This window comes from Elephas maximus, chromosome 2 (assembly GCF_024166365.1).
Source record: "Elephas maximus indicus isolate mEleMax1 chromosome 2, mEleMax1 primary haplotype, whole genome shotgun sequence".
In the NCBI taxonomy this organism is placed as follows: Eukaryota; Metazoa; Chordata; class Mammalia; order Proboscidea; family Elephantidae; genus Elephas; species Elephas maximus.
In genome coordinates this window covers 122,650-143,440 of record NC_064820.1, presented here as the reverse complement: position 1 = coordinate 143,440, position 20,791 = coordinate 122,650, and the positions used below count along the sequence as shown (strand labels likewise).

At 47.6% G+C, this 20,791-nt stretch overlaps 1 protein-coding gene across 1 annotated transcript in view; it reads right to left on the bottom strand.

The window, feature by feature from the left end:
* PLEKHG4B (pleckstrin homology and RhoGEF domain containing G4B) overlaps positions 1–20,791 on the bottom strand; it is a 110,360-nt gene that overhangs the window by 49,772 nt on the left and 39,797 nt on the right. The window contains 4 exon segments of the mRNA XM_049858300.1: positions 4,142–4,235; positions 9,236–9,359; positions 9,442–9,633; positions 9,957–10,932. Coding sequence (XP_049714257.1) covers positions 4,142–4,235; positions 9,236–9,359; positions 9,442–9,633; positions 9,957–10,932 — 1,386 coding nt within the window.

Genomic DNA, 20,791 nt, shown 5'->3' with positions numbered 1-20,791 from the left:
TGTATTTGATTTTGTTCCTTGCTCTTCCTATTATTTTTACTTTTATGGTGTTGTGATCAGAGAAGATGCTTTATATTATCTCATTGTTTTGGATTTTATTGAGGGTTGCTTTGTGGCCTAAGATGTCTATTCTAGAGAATGTTCCATGTGCACTGGAAAAGAGTGTGTACTTTGTTGTTGTTGGGAGGAGTGTTCCATATACGTCTATGAGGTCAAATTGGTTGATTGTAGTCTTTAGATCTTCTGTATCTTTGCTGAGTTTCTTTCTAGATGTTCTGTCCTTTACCAAGAGAGTTGTGTTGAAGTCTCCTACTATTATTGTGGAACAGTCAATTTCTCTTTTCAATGTTGTTATGAGTTTGTTTTATGTATTTTGGAGCCCTGTCTTGGGTGCACATATATTTATTATGGTTATGTCCTCATGGTGAATTGTTGCTTTAATCATTATGTAATGTCCTTCCTTGTCTTTTATGGTGGATTTTGTTTTAAAGTCTATTTTATCTGAGATTAGTATTGCTACTCCTGCTCTTTTTTGGTTGCTATTTGCTTGATATATATTTTTTCCATCCTTTGATTTTTAATATATTTATGCCTTTGTTTCTAAGGTGTGTCTCTTGTAGACAGCATATTGATGGGTTCTGTTTTTTTTAATCCATCTGTTGCTGTCTCTTTATGGGTGCATTGAAGCCATTTACATTTGGTGTCATTATTAATAGGTGTGAGTTTATTTATGTCATTTTGTAGTGCTTTTTTTTTTTTTTGTCATGCTGACGTTTCCTTTGTTCTTCTTACTCTCCTGTGCTGAGTTCCTTTAGTTTGTGATTTTTTTTTTTTGTAGATTTTATGTTTACTGAGACTTTATGTTTTTCTTCTTTATTTTGATGAGTAGGTTTGTTAACTTTCTTTGTGGTTACCCTGAAATTTACCCCTATCTTCCTGAGTTTGAACCAGTCTTTATTACTTAATATCGCCTTGACTTCCTCTACATTTGAAAGTTCTATACCGACACATTTATTCCCTCTTTTATTGTTCTGATGTTGTTGTCATTTACAGATTGACCTCTCTAGCTCTCTGTTGTAAATCTTTTAGTGTTCTTTTATTCTTGAGAGTTCATTATCTAGGTTGGTATCCGGATTCCATCTGGTGTTTGAAAAAGTTCTTTATTCCTTCATTTGGTGCTTAGGATTCCAAGACTGACATTCCTGTCTGTTTTACTTAGTTTTTTGGGTCTTTGCTGCAGAGGGACTGCATAGTGCTTCTGTCTATAGTGCCATATTAGCCGATAAGGGTGAGCACTTTCTCTGTGAGGCCCGTTCCTGCATGACTTCAGTCCTTGAAACCTCCAAGAGAATCCAAATGTCAGCTTGGGGCATAATTACACCCACATCCACAGAATAGAACTGAGTTTGCTCTCATAAACACCACTAGGAGATTCCTTAGAAGATTCAATTGTGATGAAAACATAAAGATTTTAGTAGATGATTATGACTTCCAGCTCTTGCTTTCTCTGACATTTGGGGGTTACAGATGCTGAGTGCCTCCCACACTCAGCACATGGTTTAAGTTAATAAGGCAAGTAAAAAGAAATGGCTGGCGAGGAGTGTTCTTTCAAAGAAGAATGATGCACTGTGAGTAAGTGGTTCTGGATCAATTTTGCCCTATCTGCCGAGAGCTGAGCATGGCAACTGGAGGGCTCTGTGTTCCACGTGGGAAGGTGCTGCTGCTAAGCTTCTACATTTAGGCCATTGATCAATTTTGGGTTGATTTTCATAGATGGCCCAACTTCTGTCTCTTGCATGCAGTGGCTCCTGGTTTATTTTTGATGCCTGATTTACTGGCACATGACATGCATATACCACAGTGCAAGGAGGAGTTCATACGGTCAGCAGGTGTGGGTTCATATTCACACTCAAATAATCTCCAAGCCACCTGGATGGTTGCTTCTGTCTGGCCACAGGTCAGAGACATCTTGGGAGGGAGCATGACTTTACTGACCTCCAGCTGCGTCAGCCCACCCTGGATGCTCACACCATTCTCAGACCCACTATACTTGCCTGGTGCTTGGCCACATTCCACCTTAAAAATAAGGCTTGGCCCTAGAACCTGCCCTTGTTCCTCCGTCTGTCCCAAAACGACACTGTGCTGTTTGAGCTCTTTGGGGTGGTTTAATGTTGGGGAAAGTGCCCTCACACAGCCACTACCAGCCCTACAGGGACCTGGCCACAGAAGGCTCTGGTGAGGCTTGCTCAGTGCCCTGCTGCGGGGGAGCTCGGGTTCTCCTTTGTCCTTGGCTTCCCGGCAGGGATTCTAGGTTGGGCCAGTTGGCTTGAGGCCTCTAGCCAAGGCAAGAACTTCAAATCCTCCTCGTCCCAAACCATCTCTAGAGCAGCAAATGACAAAGCTGACCATTTGAACACTGTCTGCTGTCCTCTGATCTACAGCCTAATAAGGGCTGGTGACGATGATGGGGGAAGCCCAGGGCATGAACAGATGATCGTGAGACAGGAGCTATGGCTGTCCCCACCACAGCCACCCTGGGAGGTAAGGCTGAGGGAGGACAGGCACATGAGGGGTATGGAGAGGACGAGAAGAGAGGGGACCAGACACAGCCCCCCCTGCCTCCACGGAGGGGCTTGGTACTGCCTCCAGAATGACATCATGGGAAGTCACCCCGCAATGATACCTCTGACAAGTGGGCACCTGTCTGTCCCCTCCAGGCATCCCCACCTGAGCAGGAGGTTGGGGGTCCCGGGGCGGAAGAGTACCCTTGTTAGGGCAGGGGGCCTGGCTCTGCCTCAGCACCCAGTACCCAATGTGAGAGGGGGTGGGGAGCTGGACGCCAGGGGGAGGCTCTCGAGGGCCCCTGGCTGCTGGTCTTGGACTCAGAGATTCAAGGTGACCACAGCCTTCCACAAGGTCATGGCCACATAGAGGGATATCCGAAACATTCCTGTCTGTGGCCCCAGCTTTGAGAACTCCAGGGCGTAGATGTCGGAGCAGTCTGACAACAATTGTGGGTTGCAGATGAACCCAGTGATCCCAGTCAGGAGCCTGGACCTGCTCCGTGGAGTCTGTAGGGCCCCCACGCCCACAGAGGGTTATGTGATACGGTGGCTCTTACAGATCTTTAACATGATTGTATAGTTTTTTCAAACAAACTACACAGAGTAGGTTAAAGGATTTCTAGGAATTTCATCAAAACTTCTGGTTATGTTTTTCAAAATCTTTCCACTTAATGTTGTGGACATTTTAGTCTGTTTCTAGAGGTAAAAAAGAAAGCTTGTTTTTCTTTTCCATGAGCATGGTAAGAGCATGTTGCTACAAGTTGCTGTTTAGCTGGGCGCCGAGTCCTGCCAGCCTCACCACTCAAGTCTTTCCTTGCCAAAACTCCTCCATTTGGTGACCCTCATCAGGAGGGTCCAGCCTTGCACTGTCAGCAAAGACAGAGCAAAGGAAATGGGCTCTAGCCTCAGTTGGGGGGGGGGCAGCAGCAGGGGAGGGGACGTCAGTGGAGGGGTGCATTCAGGGCTTCCTGGGCTTTGAGGGAAGGCGCCAAGGCACCAGGTCCCACAGAGACCCCAGACCCCACGGAGACCCCAGACCCCACGGAGACCCCAGACCCCACAGAGACCCCAGACCACAGTGCAGCTTGGCCCCACAGGGTCTGTGCACACATGTCTGATGGGGACCAGAACAACCCATGTAGCCCCTGGAAGCCGGGACATAGCTGCCACTGAGTGGTTCAGGGCCTCGTCCCCCACAATGAGTTTATCCCTCCTGTCCATGCCTCCGTCCCATCTGGGAGGGGGTGTGCATGCTCCTGTACCCTGATTTATTCAGATAAAAAATGAGATCACAGCACCCGTATGCATAGTCTTGGCCGGCTTTAAGGCTTTGCAGCTACCACAGAGCCCAGCCTCCAAGACGGCCCAGACACAGACAGACAGATGCTCCTTAGCCCGATGGCTCCGCCTGGACCCCAGGGAAAGAAGGGGCTGGGGGCCAGCTGGTGCCAGGCTCCTTTGCATCTCTCTCTCCCTTTAATCACAAAGCCCTTGTACAGTTTTTTTCAAACAAACTAGAGTCCCATGTTAACCCTCAGGGCACCCACAGGCCCTGCACAGCTAAGACCCCACCTCACCTGCAGGGCCTTGAGGGCCTGGGAGAGAGCAGGAGCAACTGGACCCTTTCTTGCATCCACCAGGATGACCAGGCCTAGGTCCTGTACCTCCTTCCTGCAGAGAGAAACAGGTGTCCGTGAATACTGGGGTCACCAGTTCTCCATACCTATGTGAGAGTAGTGACCATTGAGGTTCCTTCTGTCTCTGAAGCCAAGGGCTCCCTACTTCTGCTCCAGGTCAGTTCTACTCATCAGTGAAGACAGAGTGATTACTATCACGTGTAACCTCATTAGTGGTGCCCTCTGGGCCTCCAAGCTGTGGGTGTTAGAGGTACTGCTGTGGTCACCCCCTCCAAACTGCAGATGCACAAAATGGCCCTTCTCCCTCAGCTGCCCACCAAGGGAGCAAAGACTCCAAGAGTTCTTGATCACTTCGTTTCTCTGGTTTTAACATGAGCATGGACTTTAGTTATGATGTGGGGGGACAGGAAGAGAAACGGGCACCTATTTCCCAGGTGGAGGCTGAGAACCACCATGTGGCTCACTGTCTCCAGGGCTAACACAAGACTGCAAAATGCCTTCCAAAAACAGAAACACTGCCTTGTCTGAAAATCCTTTACAAGCTTTGTCTTGATTGCAATTGTGATCAGAAGCTTCCATTCTAAATTTAACAAAAATGATAGGCTAGAGCAACCAGACATACTCACTTTTCAAAAGTTTTCATTTTCTTTGGAACTTCTTTGCTCTAGCTTCCATGACTATTTAATATTCTCATCAAGCCGCACTTCTAGATGCTAATCTTAAAATGGACACATGCAATGATTAGGAGCCAAGGTGGAATTGAGCCATTCAATCTTGGAGAGCTGCAGACCCACTGGTGGCTGTCACGTCCTGGTAGTGGGGGCGGGTCTCCTTGTGTGCCACCAAAGCCAGTGAGAAGTTAGCGCTGGGGGTGACTTTTAAAGAATATGTTGAAAAATGATGTGTCTCCTGGGGGAGGCCAATGTATTGAGGACATGGAATGGTTTCGAGAAACAAAAATTGATGCCTGGAGTGTTGGCCGCGCAGAAGACATGACAAAGAGACAGAAGGAGGGCTGTTACAGCAGACTTTGCCTTCCCCTTACCTCCCTGGAAGCCCTCAGTTTGGCAGGTCTTTGCTCTGGGGCTTTTTCTGGCTGCTGAGCCTGCCAAACAGCAGCTGGGAGGGTGTGGAGTCCACACTAGGGCTGGGTCCTGGGGCAAAAGTCCCCACCTCCTGAGGCTGGCATCCACCCTGGTCCTGGGTTCCCTGCAGGATCAGGCTCCAGCAGCTGACGGTGATGAGGGTGGATGGTGCTCGTTGGACCCCGCTGGTCCTCCCCTGACAACTCGCCCCCAGTGGTCACCCCTTTACCTCTGACATCACACACCCACTGTTGTGTCTGCATCTCAGGGTCCCAGTAAGGCAATTTCCTCCAAACATGAGAAGCTGTTGTGCAAAGGAGCAAGGTGTTATGGAGGCCAGTTGTGTCTTGCAGCATCACTGGCCATTATCCAGCTATGGGCACATTCTCCTCTATCTGTCTCATCTGCTGGTGGCTTTGCTGAAGGGAGGGCCGAAGAGCGAACAGCCTACCTCTCCTTGGGGCTGCTAGGAGGAGATTTGCTTATTACCGTGTTCACATTTGCATCACTCTGTGTGAGCTCCAGGCCAAACCTGCTTTTCTTTTTTGGGTTTCCATCTTCCCTGGCCAGTGGAGCTGGCCAACTAAACCCCTCAGCCACCATGTTCCTGGATTCGGCCCCTGGGTCCTTTCTCTACCTGAGGACGCTATGCCAATCTGCCCTCACATCCTGGGTCTCCCTGCCCCAGTCTGGTCCCTCCATCATCAGTGTTGTCTTCCAGCCCAGGGGACTGCTCCCTTTCCAGCATCTCCTGGTCTCACCCACTCTCAGCTCCCATTCCAGTATGGAATGTGCCTTTGGTTCTGGGCTTTGTATGTGCTATGCCTTCTACCTAGAAAGTCCTTTTCTTCTTGTCTCCTTCAAGAGGCAGACCTGAGTCTGTCTGTGAATAATTCCCCAGCCCCTCCCTGGCCGAGGCTTTGGCTCCTTCCCCAGCACCATGGGCTTGCCTGACGCTGGAATCTATAATTTGGGTCCATATACATGTCTACCTTGAGGTCAGGTACCATATTCCATTCTCCTTTGTATTCTCCAGGTAAGTGTTGGTTGGATATACTGATGGATAAATGGACAAATGAATGGAGGGATAAGTGGAGGACGGATGGGTGGATGGACGGGTGGTTGGTGGATAGTTGGATGGAAGATCGATGGATGGAGGATGGATGAATGGATGGAGGGTAGATGGATGGGTGGATGTATGGAGGATGGATAGTTGATGGATGGATGGATGGATGAATGGAAGGTTGGACAGATGGAGAATGGATGAATGGATGGAGGATGTGTGATAAATGGAGAGTGGATGGATGGAGGATAGATGAATGGGAGACGGATGGATAAAGGAAGGATGAATGGACAGAGGATGTGGGATAGGTGGAGGGTGGATGAACGGAGGATGGATGGAGGATGAGTGGATGGAGGACAGGTGAATGGATGATGGATGGATTTCCACACTGGCCAGGAGTCGGGGGGTTACTCTGAGACTCCATATGTGTCTGTATCTAAGACTTTGATGGTAGTCCCTTTTCAAGGCAAGCTCACAGGCATGCAGTGTTCCTTATCACACAGCTGCAGTAACTGTTATCAAGACACACTGCAGATGCATTTCCTTGGGTGGAGCTGGGCTAGACCCTAACAGAGCTGAAGGCAGGTCTCGCATCCCATGAGGGGAGTGGATTTGGCTTCTCAAGGTACAATAGCCCATTAGGATACTGGTGAGACTAGGGCGCTTGCAGGGAAATAATCAGTCAAATCCTGAGGCTTCAGAAGCATTTCTTTCCAGGCACTTTAGGAATTTGTTTCTCAGCAGAGACTCCCTCCAGACTCCAGGGCTGGTGAAGACACCTGCTTTGGTGACATGGTCCTTCTTTGCTGTGGCACGGTGGGAGAAGCACAGGACTAAAGGCCTGGGGTCAAGTCCTGGCTCTGCTGCCCCCAGTCCCCACGGTGAGGTTCTGGAAAAGAATTTAACCCCTTCGTTCTTAGGTATTTCATTTACAAATGGAGGAAACAGAACATAACTCACTGGCTAAGTGAGGTGTGGTGTGTGGAAGGACGCACACTCCTCACAGTCTGTGATAGTACTATGCTTGTTGATAAGGACAGCTTTCTGTCACAGCCCGGGTTAGTTCTGTAGGCTCCCATACAAGGATGCTTTTGGAAAACAGAAAATATTACTATCCTAGAACAGAGTTTACAAGGTACAAAATGATGCAAAGATGAAACCTATTTTCCCAGGGCAGTTTCATTATATTTTGAAATCTGTGCTGATGGACAATTTTGAAATCCCAGGCTCACTTGGGGCAGTAAAACTAGTGTCTGCTGGATAACTGGGAACTATTTTTTTTTTTAAACTCTGGGAAAGGAGTGTGGAGAGAATATCATTATAGCTACTCCTCACTTATCAACTATCTCGTTATCTGACATTTTGCATTTACGACAATAGTAAAAAACCTATTTTGTGCATTAACGATGTTAGGTCCGGTAGTAACAAACACCAAGCTTCGAGGTGAGAGTAACACTGGTTGTGATGGTTAAGGTTATATGTCAGCTTGGCTAGGTTATGATTCTGAGTGGTTTGGCAGTTATATAGTGATGTAGTTTGGCAGTTATGTAATGATGTAGTCATTCTTCATTTTGTGATCTGATGTGGTCATTCTCCAGTTTTGCATAATGCTGATTTTTGCGTAATGACCTAGTCTTTGGAACTTAACCATGTCGATAAGTGAGGACTGGGCATACTCTTTTTCTGCCTAAATGTTCCCGCATTGATTCCACCTAAACCACCTCAGAAGAAATTTAAATAGAAAGTTGATATGCTGCAAAGAACAAAAGATCAGTGATGTGATGGTGTATCATTTAATATGTCCTCATAGAAGATCGTATCACGTGATGATGTATCATGCAATATGCTCTGACATGATATCACATGATGTGATGATATACCACGTAATATGTCCTCAAACGAGACTCTATCATGTGATGGTGTATCACATACCACAGTACTCCAGACCTTACATAGATCACTCTAAGCCTTTAACACACTTTTGAGATGCTGTTACCACCATGGACCAGCCTAGTGAGACCCATTCCTACCCCCGTCAGCAAGGGCAGAGCCAGGCCTAGACACAGGAAGTCTGACTATGGGCTCCGTCTGTGTCTGATGAACAGAAGGGTCCAATGACACCTTTAACCTCCCTTGACTAGCAATCCTGCTTCTGTCCTGGTCCACCGGAACACCCAAAACCACAGCCTGGGAGAAGGTCATCCGTGGCGATGCTGTGTCCCATGCAGGCTGCAGCTGACACACTTTGCCCTCAGGAGACAATGGCGTGCAAGCCTCATCTTGGGGGCTGGGATGAGCAGAAACCGCACTAACACTCGCTGGTCCTGCACCACACAGCACGTTTCTCTGTATGGTCTCTTCACATTTTATTCTGAACTCCTGGCTATGTCAGTTCACTTTTTATCCAAGGCTACTTTAAGCCTTTTTTTTAGAATAAAGGAGAGTATAAAGTATAAATTAACAACACTGGATAATGCAGAGCAATGTCCAATTAACGGTCTAATTAAGATGGATGGGACAACTTATGGAGGGAAACCAGAGTAAACTAGGGAGTTGTGAAGAGGGGGAGAAGCCTGGGCTGAGGGACCCCTGCCCCGTGGGAGGCCTGGAGGACAGACAAGTGAGTGCAGCTGCTGCATTTGGGAGGAGCTGGAAGAGGCGGGGGGTTGGGGGGGCTGGAGTGGAGGAGCCTGTTGCCACAGCCGTGGTTCTGAGTCAGAGAGGTTCCTGTGACTACAGACGGGAGACTCCCTGATATTAGAGGACACGTTCACACGGGTTATCCCTGCAGCACACTCCTGATCACATCACTACCCCTGGGAGTATAGGAGCCCCAGACATAGAAGGTCTGAGCTGAAAGCAGCTGGGAGCCAGCTTGGGTCCCACCTGGGAATGCTGTGCAGGTACATCAGGAGGCGGGTCAGCTCAGCACTCGAGGCATGCTCCCTGGCCCAGACAGGGCCTCCCATGCACACCTGCACCACTGCCCGGCCGCTGTGGTCCCGGGTCCCTGTGAGGACAGAGGGGTGTCCTAAGTGTGGGCTAGGCCCAGGGAACAGGGAGGGGGACCCGTGTGGCACAGTGTGGCTTACCTGGGAGGATCACTGTCCCCAACTGCAGCAGTATGGGGCTGACATCTAGCACCTGGCCAGGTACCCGGAGCTCAGGGTCTCCGGAGCCCTCGGGGCACAGCGGCTTGGGCTGCTGGTTGGAGAAGGTGTTAGGCATTGGCCTCCGAGAGCTGCTGCTATCTGCATTGACGCCGACTGAGGCTAGAGGAACACCTACCAAGGAAAGGCGGGTCAGAGGAGGCCTTTCCCTGTGGTCCGAGATAGCTGCTCAGCTCAGCACTAATGCAAACACAGACACACATGGAAATAACAGGGTCCCATTGAACCTGGAGAGACCTGGCCCATTTCAGGTAGGGAATGTAGGTGGTCACACCTTACAGCACAGGTGCAATCCTGGGAAACAGTGGTATTTCAGTTCTGTCAATGTGGAGGTGTATCGACGCAAATATTGTCTCACCAAGTCAAGGTGGACTTGGAGACAGGGCTTCCCGTGAACCTTGTTACCGCAGCATGGGGATGTGATAGGGGGCATTTACCTTCCTCCTCTTGGGGGCTCTCGGGGCTCCGCAGTGCAGCACTGAGACCCGTGGATCCCATCCCTGCAGTCTGGATGTCTGCCGAGTCACCAGACTCCTGTTGGGTCTTGGGTCCTTTGCTGAGGGGGACCCTGAGGGGCTTATCCCACGACCTTGACTTCCTGGGTGCCATTCTTGCCCTGTCTGTGGGCAGGTGACTCTCCTGTGGCTTCTGGCGGGGCACAGAGCCCCTCTGCACCAGGGTGGCACCTGACCTGGGCCTGCTGCCCTGGTTCAAGCATCTGGGCGTTGGGTCCATGGCGTCATCCAGAAGGGACTCTTCGGAGCTGGAGCCCAGAGGCACGGGGTTGCGAAGGGCCTCCACATACGACTTCCGGAACCAGCGCCCCCTGGGGCCCGGGCTGGGCCCACCTGTGTGGAAGGCCTCGGGGCTGCCCCTTCTGTCCATGGGCCCTGGCCCCACTCCTGGCCCCTCCAAGTCTCCATCCAAGTTCTCATGGGGGGTCGCAGGGTCTCCGTCTGGGCGCCCACAGTGGGGCTGCAGGGTCGGAGCTCCCTGCAGGGAGAGGGGGCCCACCATGGCTGAGGCAGGGGCCTCCCAGGTGTTACAGAGTTGTGGATGCTCAGGCTGGGGGCGGCCCTGCAGGACAAAGGTAGGATCCGTGACGCTGCCCCATGGGGCACAGTGGATGGCAGTGCTGGTGGTCAGCAGGCAGCTCTGCAGAGGGAAGTTGCCCTGATCAGTGCTCACCTGTTCCAGGAACTCTCCCGTGAAGACCTGGCCATACATGGCCTCAGGGACAGCGATATGCTCTGTCTCCCCCCCTCGCTGGGAGAGGCATGTCAGGACCCGCCTGGCCGTGTGCTGATGCCCAACTGCCACATGCAGGTAGAAGTCATGGGGCCTAAGCCGGACTCTGCAGAGGGTGGCCAGCTGCACCACCACCTTCCCTCAGGCGCACAGTGGCCAGCCGTCCTGGAGGGTTGTGAGGCTGGGTTACTGGGCCTATAAGAGAGGACAGGGGAAAATGGAGGTTAGCAGGGGGCAGGGACACCCAGAGCACTCTTGGAGGGCCCCAGCGCCACCCAGCAGATGCAGCCCCAACACTCACACGTCTCCCTGACAGGCATCGCCCTAGGGCCATCATAATTAAAAAGACGAACCTCAGATTGGAAAAAAGAAACACACATGTTCATTGCCCCTGCCATGGTGCGCCCTAGCAGAGACTGGAGGTCCCGGTGTGCATGGGCAGGCCTTGGTCACCTGCTCGACTCAGGAAGTGAAACCATGCCATCCAGATTCTGTGCTGGGCCCAGGGCAGGAGGGTCAGCCAGCAGGCAGAAGGACGCAGCCTACAGCGAAGGGGAGGGGGCACCAGGCAAATAGGGCCCCAGAGCCAAGGGGAGGGGGTGCCAGCCTCTGACACTCACCCAGCACCCCATATGGTACATGGCCTCTGTCGGTTACCAGTCTTCCACCCCCCAAAAACATCAAGTTGGCCAGAGCACCACTCAGCAAGCATAGCCTCAAACGTGACCCCTTAACCCTTTGTGCAAGAAAAGGCACAGACCAGCCTGTTAGGACCGCCTTTGCGTCTGGTGCGAAAGGCAGGTAACTGAAAGCCCAGCTGTACCTGCTAGGAATCAATTATGACCATTTTTCAAGTTTACACACCAACCACTAATGCCAAAAATGAAGAAATTGAAGACTTTTACCAACTTCTGCAGTCTGAAATTGATCAAACATGCAATCAAGATACATTGATAATTACTGGTGATTGGAACAAGAAAGTTGGAAATGAAGAAGGAGTGGTAGTTGGAAAATATGGCTTTAGAGATAGAAGGGATAGTTGGAAAATATGGCCTTAGTGATAGAAAGGATGCTGGAGATCGCATGATAGAATTTGGCAAGACCAATGACTTACTCACTTCAAATACCTTATTTTCAACGATATAAATGGCAACTATACATGTGGATCTCACTAGATGGAATACACAGGAATCAAATCGACTACATTTGTGGAAAGAGATGATGGAGAAACTCAATATCGTCAGTCAGAACAAGGCTAGGGGCCGACTATGGAACAGACCATCAATTGCTCACATGCATGTTCAAATTGAATCTGAAGAAAATAAAAAGATGCCCATGACAGCCGAAGTACTACCGTGAGCATATCCAACCTGAATTTAGAGACCATCAGAAGAATAGATTTTATGCACTGAACACTAATGACCAAAGACCAGACAAATTGTGGAATGACATCAAGGGCATCATACGTGAAGAAAGCAAAAGGTCATTATAAAGACAGGAAAGAAAGAAAAGACCAAAGTGGATGTCAGAAGAGACTCAGAAACTTGCTCTTGAACACAGAGCAGTTAAAGCCAAGAGAAAAATGATGAAGTAAAAGATAGGACTGTGTGGATCGTAACAAATTATGGATAACAATGTAGAAATGGGAATTACAGACACTTAATTGTTCACGAGGAATCATTACATAGACCTATAGGCAATGGTTTGAACAGAACAAGGAGATACTGCATGGTTTAAAGTCAGGAAAGGTGTGTGACAGAGTTATATCCTTTCACCATGTTTATTCAATCTGTATGTTGAGCAAACAATCCGAGAAGCTGGACTATATGAAGAAGAACAGAGGATTGGAATTGGAGGAAGACTCATTAACAACTTGGAATATGCAGATGACACAACCTTGCTTACTGAAAGCAAAGAGGATTTGAAGCACTTACTGATGAAGATCAAAGATCACAGCCTTCATTATTTAATACACCTCACCATAAAGAAAACAAAAATCCTCACAACTGGACCAATAAGCAACATCATGATAAACAGAGAAAAGGCTGAAGTTGTCATGGACTTCATTTTATTTGGATCCACAGTCAATGTCCATGGAAACAGCAGTCAAGAAATCAAAGGATGCATTGCACTGGGCAAATCTGCTGCAAAAAGACCTCTTTAAGGTGTTGAAAAGCAAAGATGTCACTTTGAGGACTGACATCATTCAGTCGTCCATTGTGGTGATAAACTTGTTTCTGTTTTCAATGTTGTTGTTGTTGTTAGGTGCTGTTGAGTCAGTTCCGACTCATAGTGACCCTATGCCCATCAGAATGAAACACTGCCCAGTCCTGTGCCATTCTCACAATCGTTGTTTGCTATAGCATTCGTTCTCACGATCTGTGGCTCTATAACAAACCATCTCCAAATAGGGGCTTAACACAACTGCTTTATTTTGCTCATGATGTTTTAAGTCAGGAATCTGGGAGGGGCTTGGCCAGTGATTCGTTTTCAGTCAGGAAATTTGGGACCCAAGGCTCGTTCTGAGGCAGCTCCATCAGTCTCAGTCTGGGCAGCGTGGCTTCCTGGTCTGCCTTATCTCTGTTTCTCTGTGTATCTCTTTTTCTCTATGTCTGTCTGACTCTATGTCTCTCTGTCTCTGTCTCTCTGTCTCTTTCTCTCATTGGTTCCATCACATCGTTTCTCTCTATGAAGGGTTAGGGTTTGGCAGGGGCCTGTCCCAGATAAGGAGGAAGGTTGGAAGCAGTAGCTCCTTTACGCAGAACTTGGGGGCTCAGAATGCTATTTTATGAGAATACACATGTTATGAACTCCTGAACTACAGCAAGATGGCTGCGCGAGAGTATGCACTTCACAGGTTTGAAAAGGAAGCAAATAGAGAAGGAGATGAAGACATTCTTCAAGCCCCAACCTGGGCATGACCCAAGATTTTCATGGCAGTGCACCGAGTCTGGAGGGTCCCCAGGGTGGCAGCAGTGAGACCAGAGGCTGCACACCATCTGGTCATGTTCTGAGCAGCTCCATTTGCAGAGTACAAGGTTCTCTCTCATTTCAGGTCTCTTCTAGACAGTCCACTAGAGCAGAGCATCTGGTCATATTCCAAGCAGCTCTGCTTGCAGAGCCCAAGGTTCTCTCTCACTTTGGATCTCCTCTAGGTGGTCTACTTGGGCTGTTCACAGTTTCCCAAGGGGCAGAGACCACAGTCTTCTCACTCACAGGTGGCAGACTGTTTACACTTCCCAGAATAGCCCAGGAGCCCGGATTTCACAACGCCATTGGCAGATTTTAAATCATAAATGATGAACCGCACCAAGTACTTCCATATTCTGCAAAGCTCAGCATTAACCTCCCACTCAAAAAACCAAACACAACACAAAAGTAAACTCGCCTGCTCCTTTTGGAAAGCCAGAGGGTTTGGTTGTGGATTATCTGTGCTGACCACAGTGGGCTCCCCTGGGTCCTTGGGGTATCCACACCCTGATGGTTCATGGACCCCTGTCCTCCAGGCCACCCTGGGCAGTGGGACAGCAGCCTCCAGAGCCTCTGTCTGGCTGGACCCCTACTGCGTGCACTCCAGCAACCATCCATCAGATACAGTGATGCCCACACGTTTGCAGACTGACCAGCTGCCTGCAGGACAGACTGTGCGTGGTCAACCATAGATCCCCTCAGCAAGCCCTCGCTTGAAGCGTGGTGCCCCACTCATGTCCCAGTGGGGCTGAGCACAGACAGTGTTGGCCTCAGAGTGTTAAGTTAAGCCTGGATGGGCTGGACAGAAGTTATCCTTTATCTCCACCTTCATAAAGCCCTCTTTTCTGATCCTACTAGCTAGAAAACATTCCTAAAGTTAAGGAAGGGAGAAGAGTGGAATTGCCCTCACACCCCACACACAGCCCTCCGACTACTGTCCATACGCAAACACCTGCACTCTCCCTTTGATTGTTTATAAAAAGGTTAAAAAAAGCTGGTATGAAACAAATTTACAACCCCTTTTGTGGCTTGAAATTAGATCGTAACCACTTCCCCATATTTTTTAAAAGCTCTTTAAAAACCGTCAGTCTTTGCTGTACTGTTAACCACTCCCAAACCTTGACTTCCATTCTTTACTATTATAAATAATACGGCCATGCACAATATTGAGAATGAATCTGGGCTTTTGTTTTGGATCATTTGCTGTGGGCTAACTTCCTGACACAGAGAATGACCACTTAAAGAGTCTTCATCCACATTAAAAACCCGCTTCCTGGGATGTCATTCCAACTTAGGTGACCATAGACAGTGCTTGGATGCACTAGCTCATGGTCCCTCACCACGCTGAAGGTTAATCTTCACGCTATTTATGCTCACTGACAAGCCAAAGGATGTCTTGCCATTTCCTTTGCACTTGACCATCGTCCCCACGGGCTTGGTGAATTGCAGTTTCTCTTCGGTAATTTGGAGCCCTGGTGGCCCAGCGGTTAAGAGTGCGGCTGCTAACCAAGAGGTCGGCAGTTTGACTCCGCCAGCCGCTCCTTGGAAACCCTACGGGGCAGTTCTACTCTTTTGTATAGGGCCGCTATGAGTTGGAATCGACTGGATGGCAACGGGTTTTTGGATTTACCCATTTGGAAAGCAGGTTCCTATTCACCTGTAACTATCTCTCTTTCAGTTTTTATTTAAATTTAACTCACCTGGAATTTAATTTGGGTGGTGGTGGTGGGAAGAATCTACACTGATATTTCCTGAAAAGTGGCCTGAGGCACCAGGATGACCGCAATACTTTCCCGTCAAAACTGTCCTCTCCCTGTGAAGCTTGGGGTCAATTCGTTCCATCCTGAGTTTATGTCTGAGTCTCCAGTTCTGAGGGATCAGGGCAGGTAATCATTAAAAAGAATGACACACACTCTAGATGTTTTATTTTAATTTAAAATACATACACACACTTATCCACCAGTGTAGTAGGGGAAAGGGCAGAGGGGCCTTCACCACCTGTTCTCTCCATGGACCCTCTGCCTCGGCCCATCGTAATGGGGGGTGGGGCATGCAGAGAGGCTGTCAGGGTTGTTCCTGCTGTGGACTTTGCCTAGGCCCATTGTAGTGAGGGGGCAGGCAGAGGGGCTGTCATGGGTTGTTCCCGCCATGGACACTTTGCCTAGGCCCATTGTAGTGAGTGGGCAGGCAGAGGGGCTGTCATGGGTTGTTCCCGCCATGGACACTTTGCCTAGGCCCACTGTAGTGAGTGGGCAGGCAGAGGGGCTGTCATGGGTTGTTCCCGCCGTGGACACTTTGCCTAGGCCCACTGTAGTGAGGGGGCAGGCAGAGGGGCTGTCATGGGTTGTTCCCGCCATGGACACTTTGCCTAGGCCCACTGTAGTGAGTGGGCAGGCAGAGGGGCTGTCATGGGTTGTTCCCGCTGTGGACACTTTGCCTAGGCCCACTGTAGTGAGGGGGCAGGCAGAGGGGCTGTCATGGGTTGTTCCCGCCATGGACACTTTGCCTAGGCCCACTGTAGTAGGGGGAGGGCAGAGGGGCTGTCATGGGTTGTTCCCTCCGTGGACCCTCTGCCTGGGCCGAAGGGAGCCCTATGGCTCTCGTTGCCCCTTTGCAGTTAATCTGAGTGGCCAGATAACATTCTCTGCACTAAAGTCTCCAGATCACATTTCCGTGTGGGTCCGGGTGGTCCTTACCCTCTTTCTTTTGTAGATTACACCTGCTGCTTGTCTGCCGGTGTCTCCTGAGTGGGGCGAGAACTGAGAGGCACCAGAGAAGGAATGCAAATACAAAATTCATCTAGACTCCTATTTTTCCCCTCAAAACTAATATGATAGCAATTTTCTTGTGTGTGTGAAAAGTTACCCTCTTTATTTTTGTGCTCATATTTAATTGGTTCGGGTTTCATTAAACTGGATTTAATTAGCTCTTCTTTTCCTAGCTTCTTATGGTGGAAGTTTATATAATTGATTTGAAGCCTTTTTGGCTTAGTGGTTAAGAGCTACGGCTGCTAACCAACAGGTCGGCAGTTCGAATCCATCAGCAGCTCCTGGGAAACCCTATGGGGCAGTTCTACTCTGTCCTATAGGGTCTCTAGGAGTCAGAATTGACTACAAGGCAGCAGGTTCCTGAACACTGGTGCCGTGGTGATAGAGTTCTTGTCTGCCACCTGGAAGGCCCGGATTTGGTTACCAGTCAACGCAGCTTCAACTTCTACCATGTGACCGTCAATTTGTTGTACTGTGGTAGCTTGTGTGTTGCTGTGATACTAGAAGCTTCGCCACCAGTATTTGAAATATCGGCAGGGTCACCCTTAGTGAACAGATTTGTGTTGAGCTTCCACACTATAGACTAGGAAGAAGAACCTGACCGTCTACTTCTGAAAAAATTGGCCAGTGAAGGCCCTATGAATAGCAGCAGAACATTGATATAGTGCTGGAAGAAGAGCCCCTCAGGGTGGAAGGCACTCAGAACATGACCGGGGGAAGAGCTGCCTCTTTAGAGTAGAGTTGAACTTAATGCCGTGGATGGAGTCAAGCTTTCAGGACCTTCATTTGCTGATGCGGTATGACTCAAAATGAGAAGAAACAGCTGCAAACATCCATTAATAATGAGAACTTGGAATGTACGAAGTACGAATCTGGGAAAATTGTAAATCATCAAAAATGAATGGAATGCATAAACATGAATATGCTAGGCATTAGTGAGCTGAAATGGACTGGTATTGTCCTTTTTTATTGTGCTTTAGGTGAACGTTTACAGCTCAAGTTAGTTTCTCATACAAAAATTCATACACATATTGTTCTGTGACCCTAGCTGCTCTCCCTATAATGTGACAGCACACTCTCCCTTTCCACCCAGGATTTCCTGTGTCCATTCAACCTGCTCCTCCTATCCCTTTCTAGCCTCTCATCACACCTCTGGACAGGAGCTGCCCATTTGGTCTCGTGTATCTACTTGAAATGAGAAGCACACTCTTCACGAGTATCATTTTATGTCTTATAGTCCAGGCTAATCTTTGCCTGAAGAGTTGGCTTTGGGAATGGTTTTAGTTCTGGGTTAACAGAGAGTCCAGGGGCCATGTCTTCTGTGGTTCTCCAGTCTCAGTCAGACCACTAAGTCTGGTCTTTTTATTCAAATTTGAGTTTTGCACCACACTTTTCTCCTGCTCTGTCAGGGACTCTCTGTTGTGCTCCCTGGCAGGGCAGTCATTGGTGGTAGCCAGGCACCATCTAATTCTTCTGATCTCAGGCTGATGGAGTCTCTGGTTTATGTGGCCCTTTTTGTCTCTTGGGCTAATATTTTCCTTGTGTGTTTGGTGTTCTTCATTCTCATTTGCTCCAGGTGGGTTGGACCAACTGATGCATCTTAGATGGCCACTCACTTGCTTTTAAGACCCCAGACACCACTCACCAAAGTGGGATGAAGAACATTTTCTTAGTAAACTTTTTTATGCCACTTGACCTAGATGTCCCCCCAAACCATGGTCCCCAGACCTGCCCCTGCTACTCTGTCCCTTGAAGTATCTGGTTGTATTCAGGAAACTTCGTAGCTTTTGGTTTAGTCCAGATGTGCTGACTTCTTCTGTATTGTGTGTTGTCCTTCCCTTCACCTAAGATAATTCTTGTCTACAATCTAGTTGGAAACCCTGGTGGCATAGTGGTTAAGAGCTAAGGCTGCTAACCAAAAGGTCAGCAGTTGGAATCCAGCAAGAGCTCCTTGGAAACTCTATGGGGGCAGCTCTACTCTGTCCTATAGGGTCGCTATGAGTTGGAATTGATGGCACTGGGTTTGGTTTGGTTTTTTACCTAGTTAGTGAATTCCCCTCTCCCTCCCTTCCTACCTTCTTAACCATTAAAGAATGCTTTCTTCTGTGTTTAAACCTTTTCTTGAGTTCTTATAATAGTGGTCTCATTCAATATTTGTCCTTTCGCGGCTGACTAATTTCACTCAGCATACTGCCTTTCAGATTCTTCCATGTTATGAGATGTTTCACAGATTCATCATTGTTCTTTATTGTGCAGTATTCCATTGTGTGAAAACACCATAATTTGTTTATCCATTCGTCTGCTGATGGGCACCTAGGTTGTTTCCTTCTTTTTGTTATTGTGAACTGTGCTGCAATGAACATGGGTGTACATATATTTATTCCTGTGAAGGCTCTTAATTCTCTAGGATATATTCCAAGGGGTAGGATTGCTGGATCCTGTGGTACTTCTATTTCTAGCTTTTTGAGGAAGCCCTAAATTGATTTCCAAAGTGGTTGTACTATTTTACATTTCAACCAGCAGTATATAAGCGTTCCAGTCTCTCCACAACCTCTCTAAAATTTATTATTTTGTGTTTTTCCGATTAATGCCAGCCTTGCCGCGCTGAGATGGTATCTCATTGCAGTTTTGATTTGCATTTCTTTAATGGCTAATGGAAACCCTGGTGATGTAGTGGTTCAGTGCTACAAAGAGGTCTGCAGTTCGAATCCGCCAGGTGCTCCTTGGAAACTCCACGGGGCAGTTCTACTCTGTCCTATAGGGTCACTATGAGTCGGAATTGACTCGACAGCAGTGGGTTTGTTTTTTTTGTTTAATCGCTAATGATGGCAAGCATTTCCTCATGTATCTGTTAGCCACCTGAATGTCTTCTTTGGTGAAGTGCCTGTTCATATCCTTTGCCTGTTTTTTTAAATTGGGTTATTTGTCTTTTTGTTGTTGAAGTTTTGCAGTATCTTGTAGATTTTAGAGATTAAACCCTGATCGGATATGTCGTAGCCAAAAAAATTTTCCCAGTCTTTTCACTCTTTTGGTGAAGTCTTTGGATGAGTATAAGTGTTTGATTTTTAGGAGCTCCCAGTTATCTAGTTTCTCTTCTGGTGTTTGTACATTGTTAGTAATGTTTTGTACTCTGTTTATGCCATGAATTAGGGCTCCTGGCTTTGTCTTTATTTTTTCTTTCATGGTCTGTATCATTTTTGATTTTATATCTAAGTCTTTGATCCATTTCAAGTTAGTTTTTGTGCATGATGTGGGGTATGGGTCTTGTTTCATTTTTTCACAGATGGATATCCAGTTATGCGAACAGCATTTGTTAAAGAGACTGTCTTTTCCCATTTAACTGACTTTGGGCCTTCTTCAATTATCAGCTGCTCAGAGGTGGATGAATTTACATCTGGATTCTCAGTTATGTTCCATTGGTCTAGGTATCTGTTGTACCAGTACCAGGCTGTTTTGACTACTGTGGCAGCATAATAGGTTTTAAAATCAGGCCTCCCACTTTGTTCTTCTTCTTCAGCAATTCTTTACTCATCTGGGCCTCTTCCCTTTTCAAATAAACTCAGTGATTTGCTTCTCCATCTCATTAAAAAATGTTGTTGCAATTTGGATCGGGATTGCATTGTATCTGTAGATTGTTTTGGGTAGAATTGACGTTTTCACAATGTTGAGTCTTTTTATCCATGAGCAAGGTATATTTTTCTACTTACATAGGTCTCTTTTGGTTTCTTGCAGTAGCGTCTTGTAGTTTTCTTTGTATAGGTCTTTTACATCTCTGGTAAGATTTATTCCTAAGTATTTTATCTTCTTGGGGGCTATGGTAAATGGTATTGATTTAGTGATTTCATCTTCAAAGTTGTCCTTGTTGGTGTAGAGAAATTCAACTGATTTTTGTATGTTTATCTTGTATCCTGATACTTTGGTGAACTCTTCTATTAGGTCTAGTAGTTTTCTTGTGTATTCTTAAGGGTTTTCTGTGTATAAGATCATATCATCTGCAAATAGGAATACATTTACTTCTTCCTTACTAATCTGGATGCCCTTTATTTCTTTTTCTTGCCTTATTGCTCTGGCTAGGATCTCTAGCACAACATTGAATAAGAGTGGTGATAAAGGGCATCCTTGTCTCGATCCCATTCTCAAGAAGAATGCTTTCAGGCTCTCTTCATTTAGGATGATGTTGGCTGTTGGCTTTGCATAAATGTCCTTTATTATGTTGAGGGATTTCTCTTCTATTCTTATTTTGCTGAGTGTTTTTATCATGAATGGGTGTTGGATTTTGTCAAATG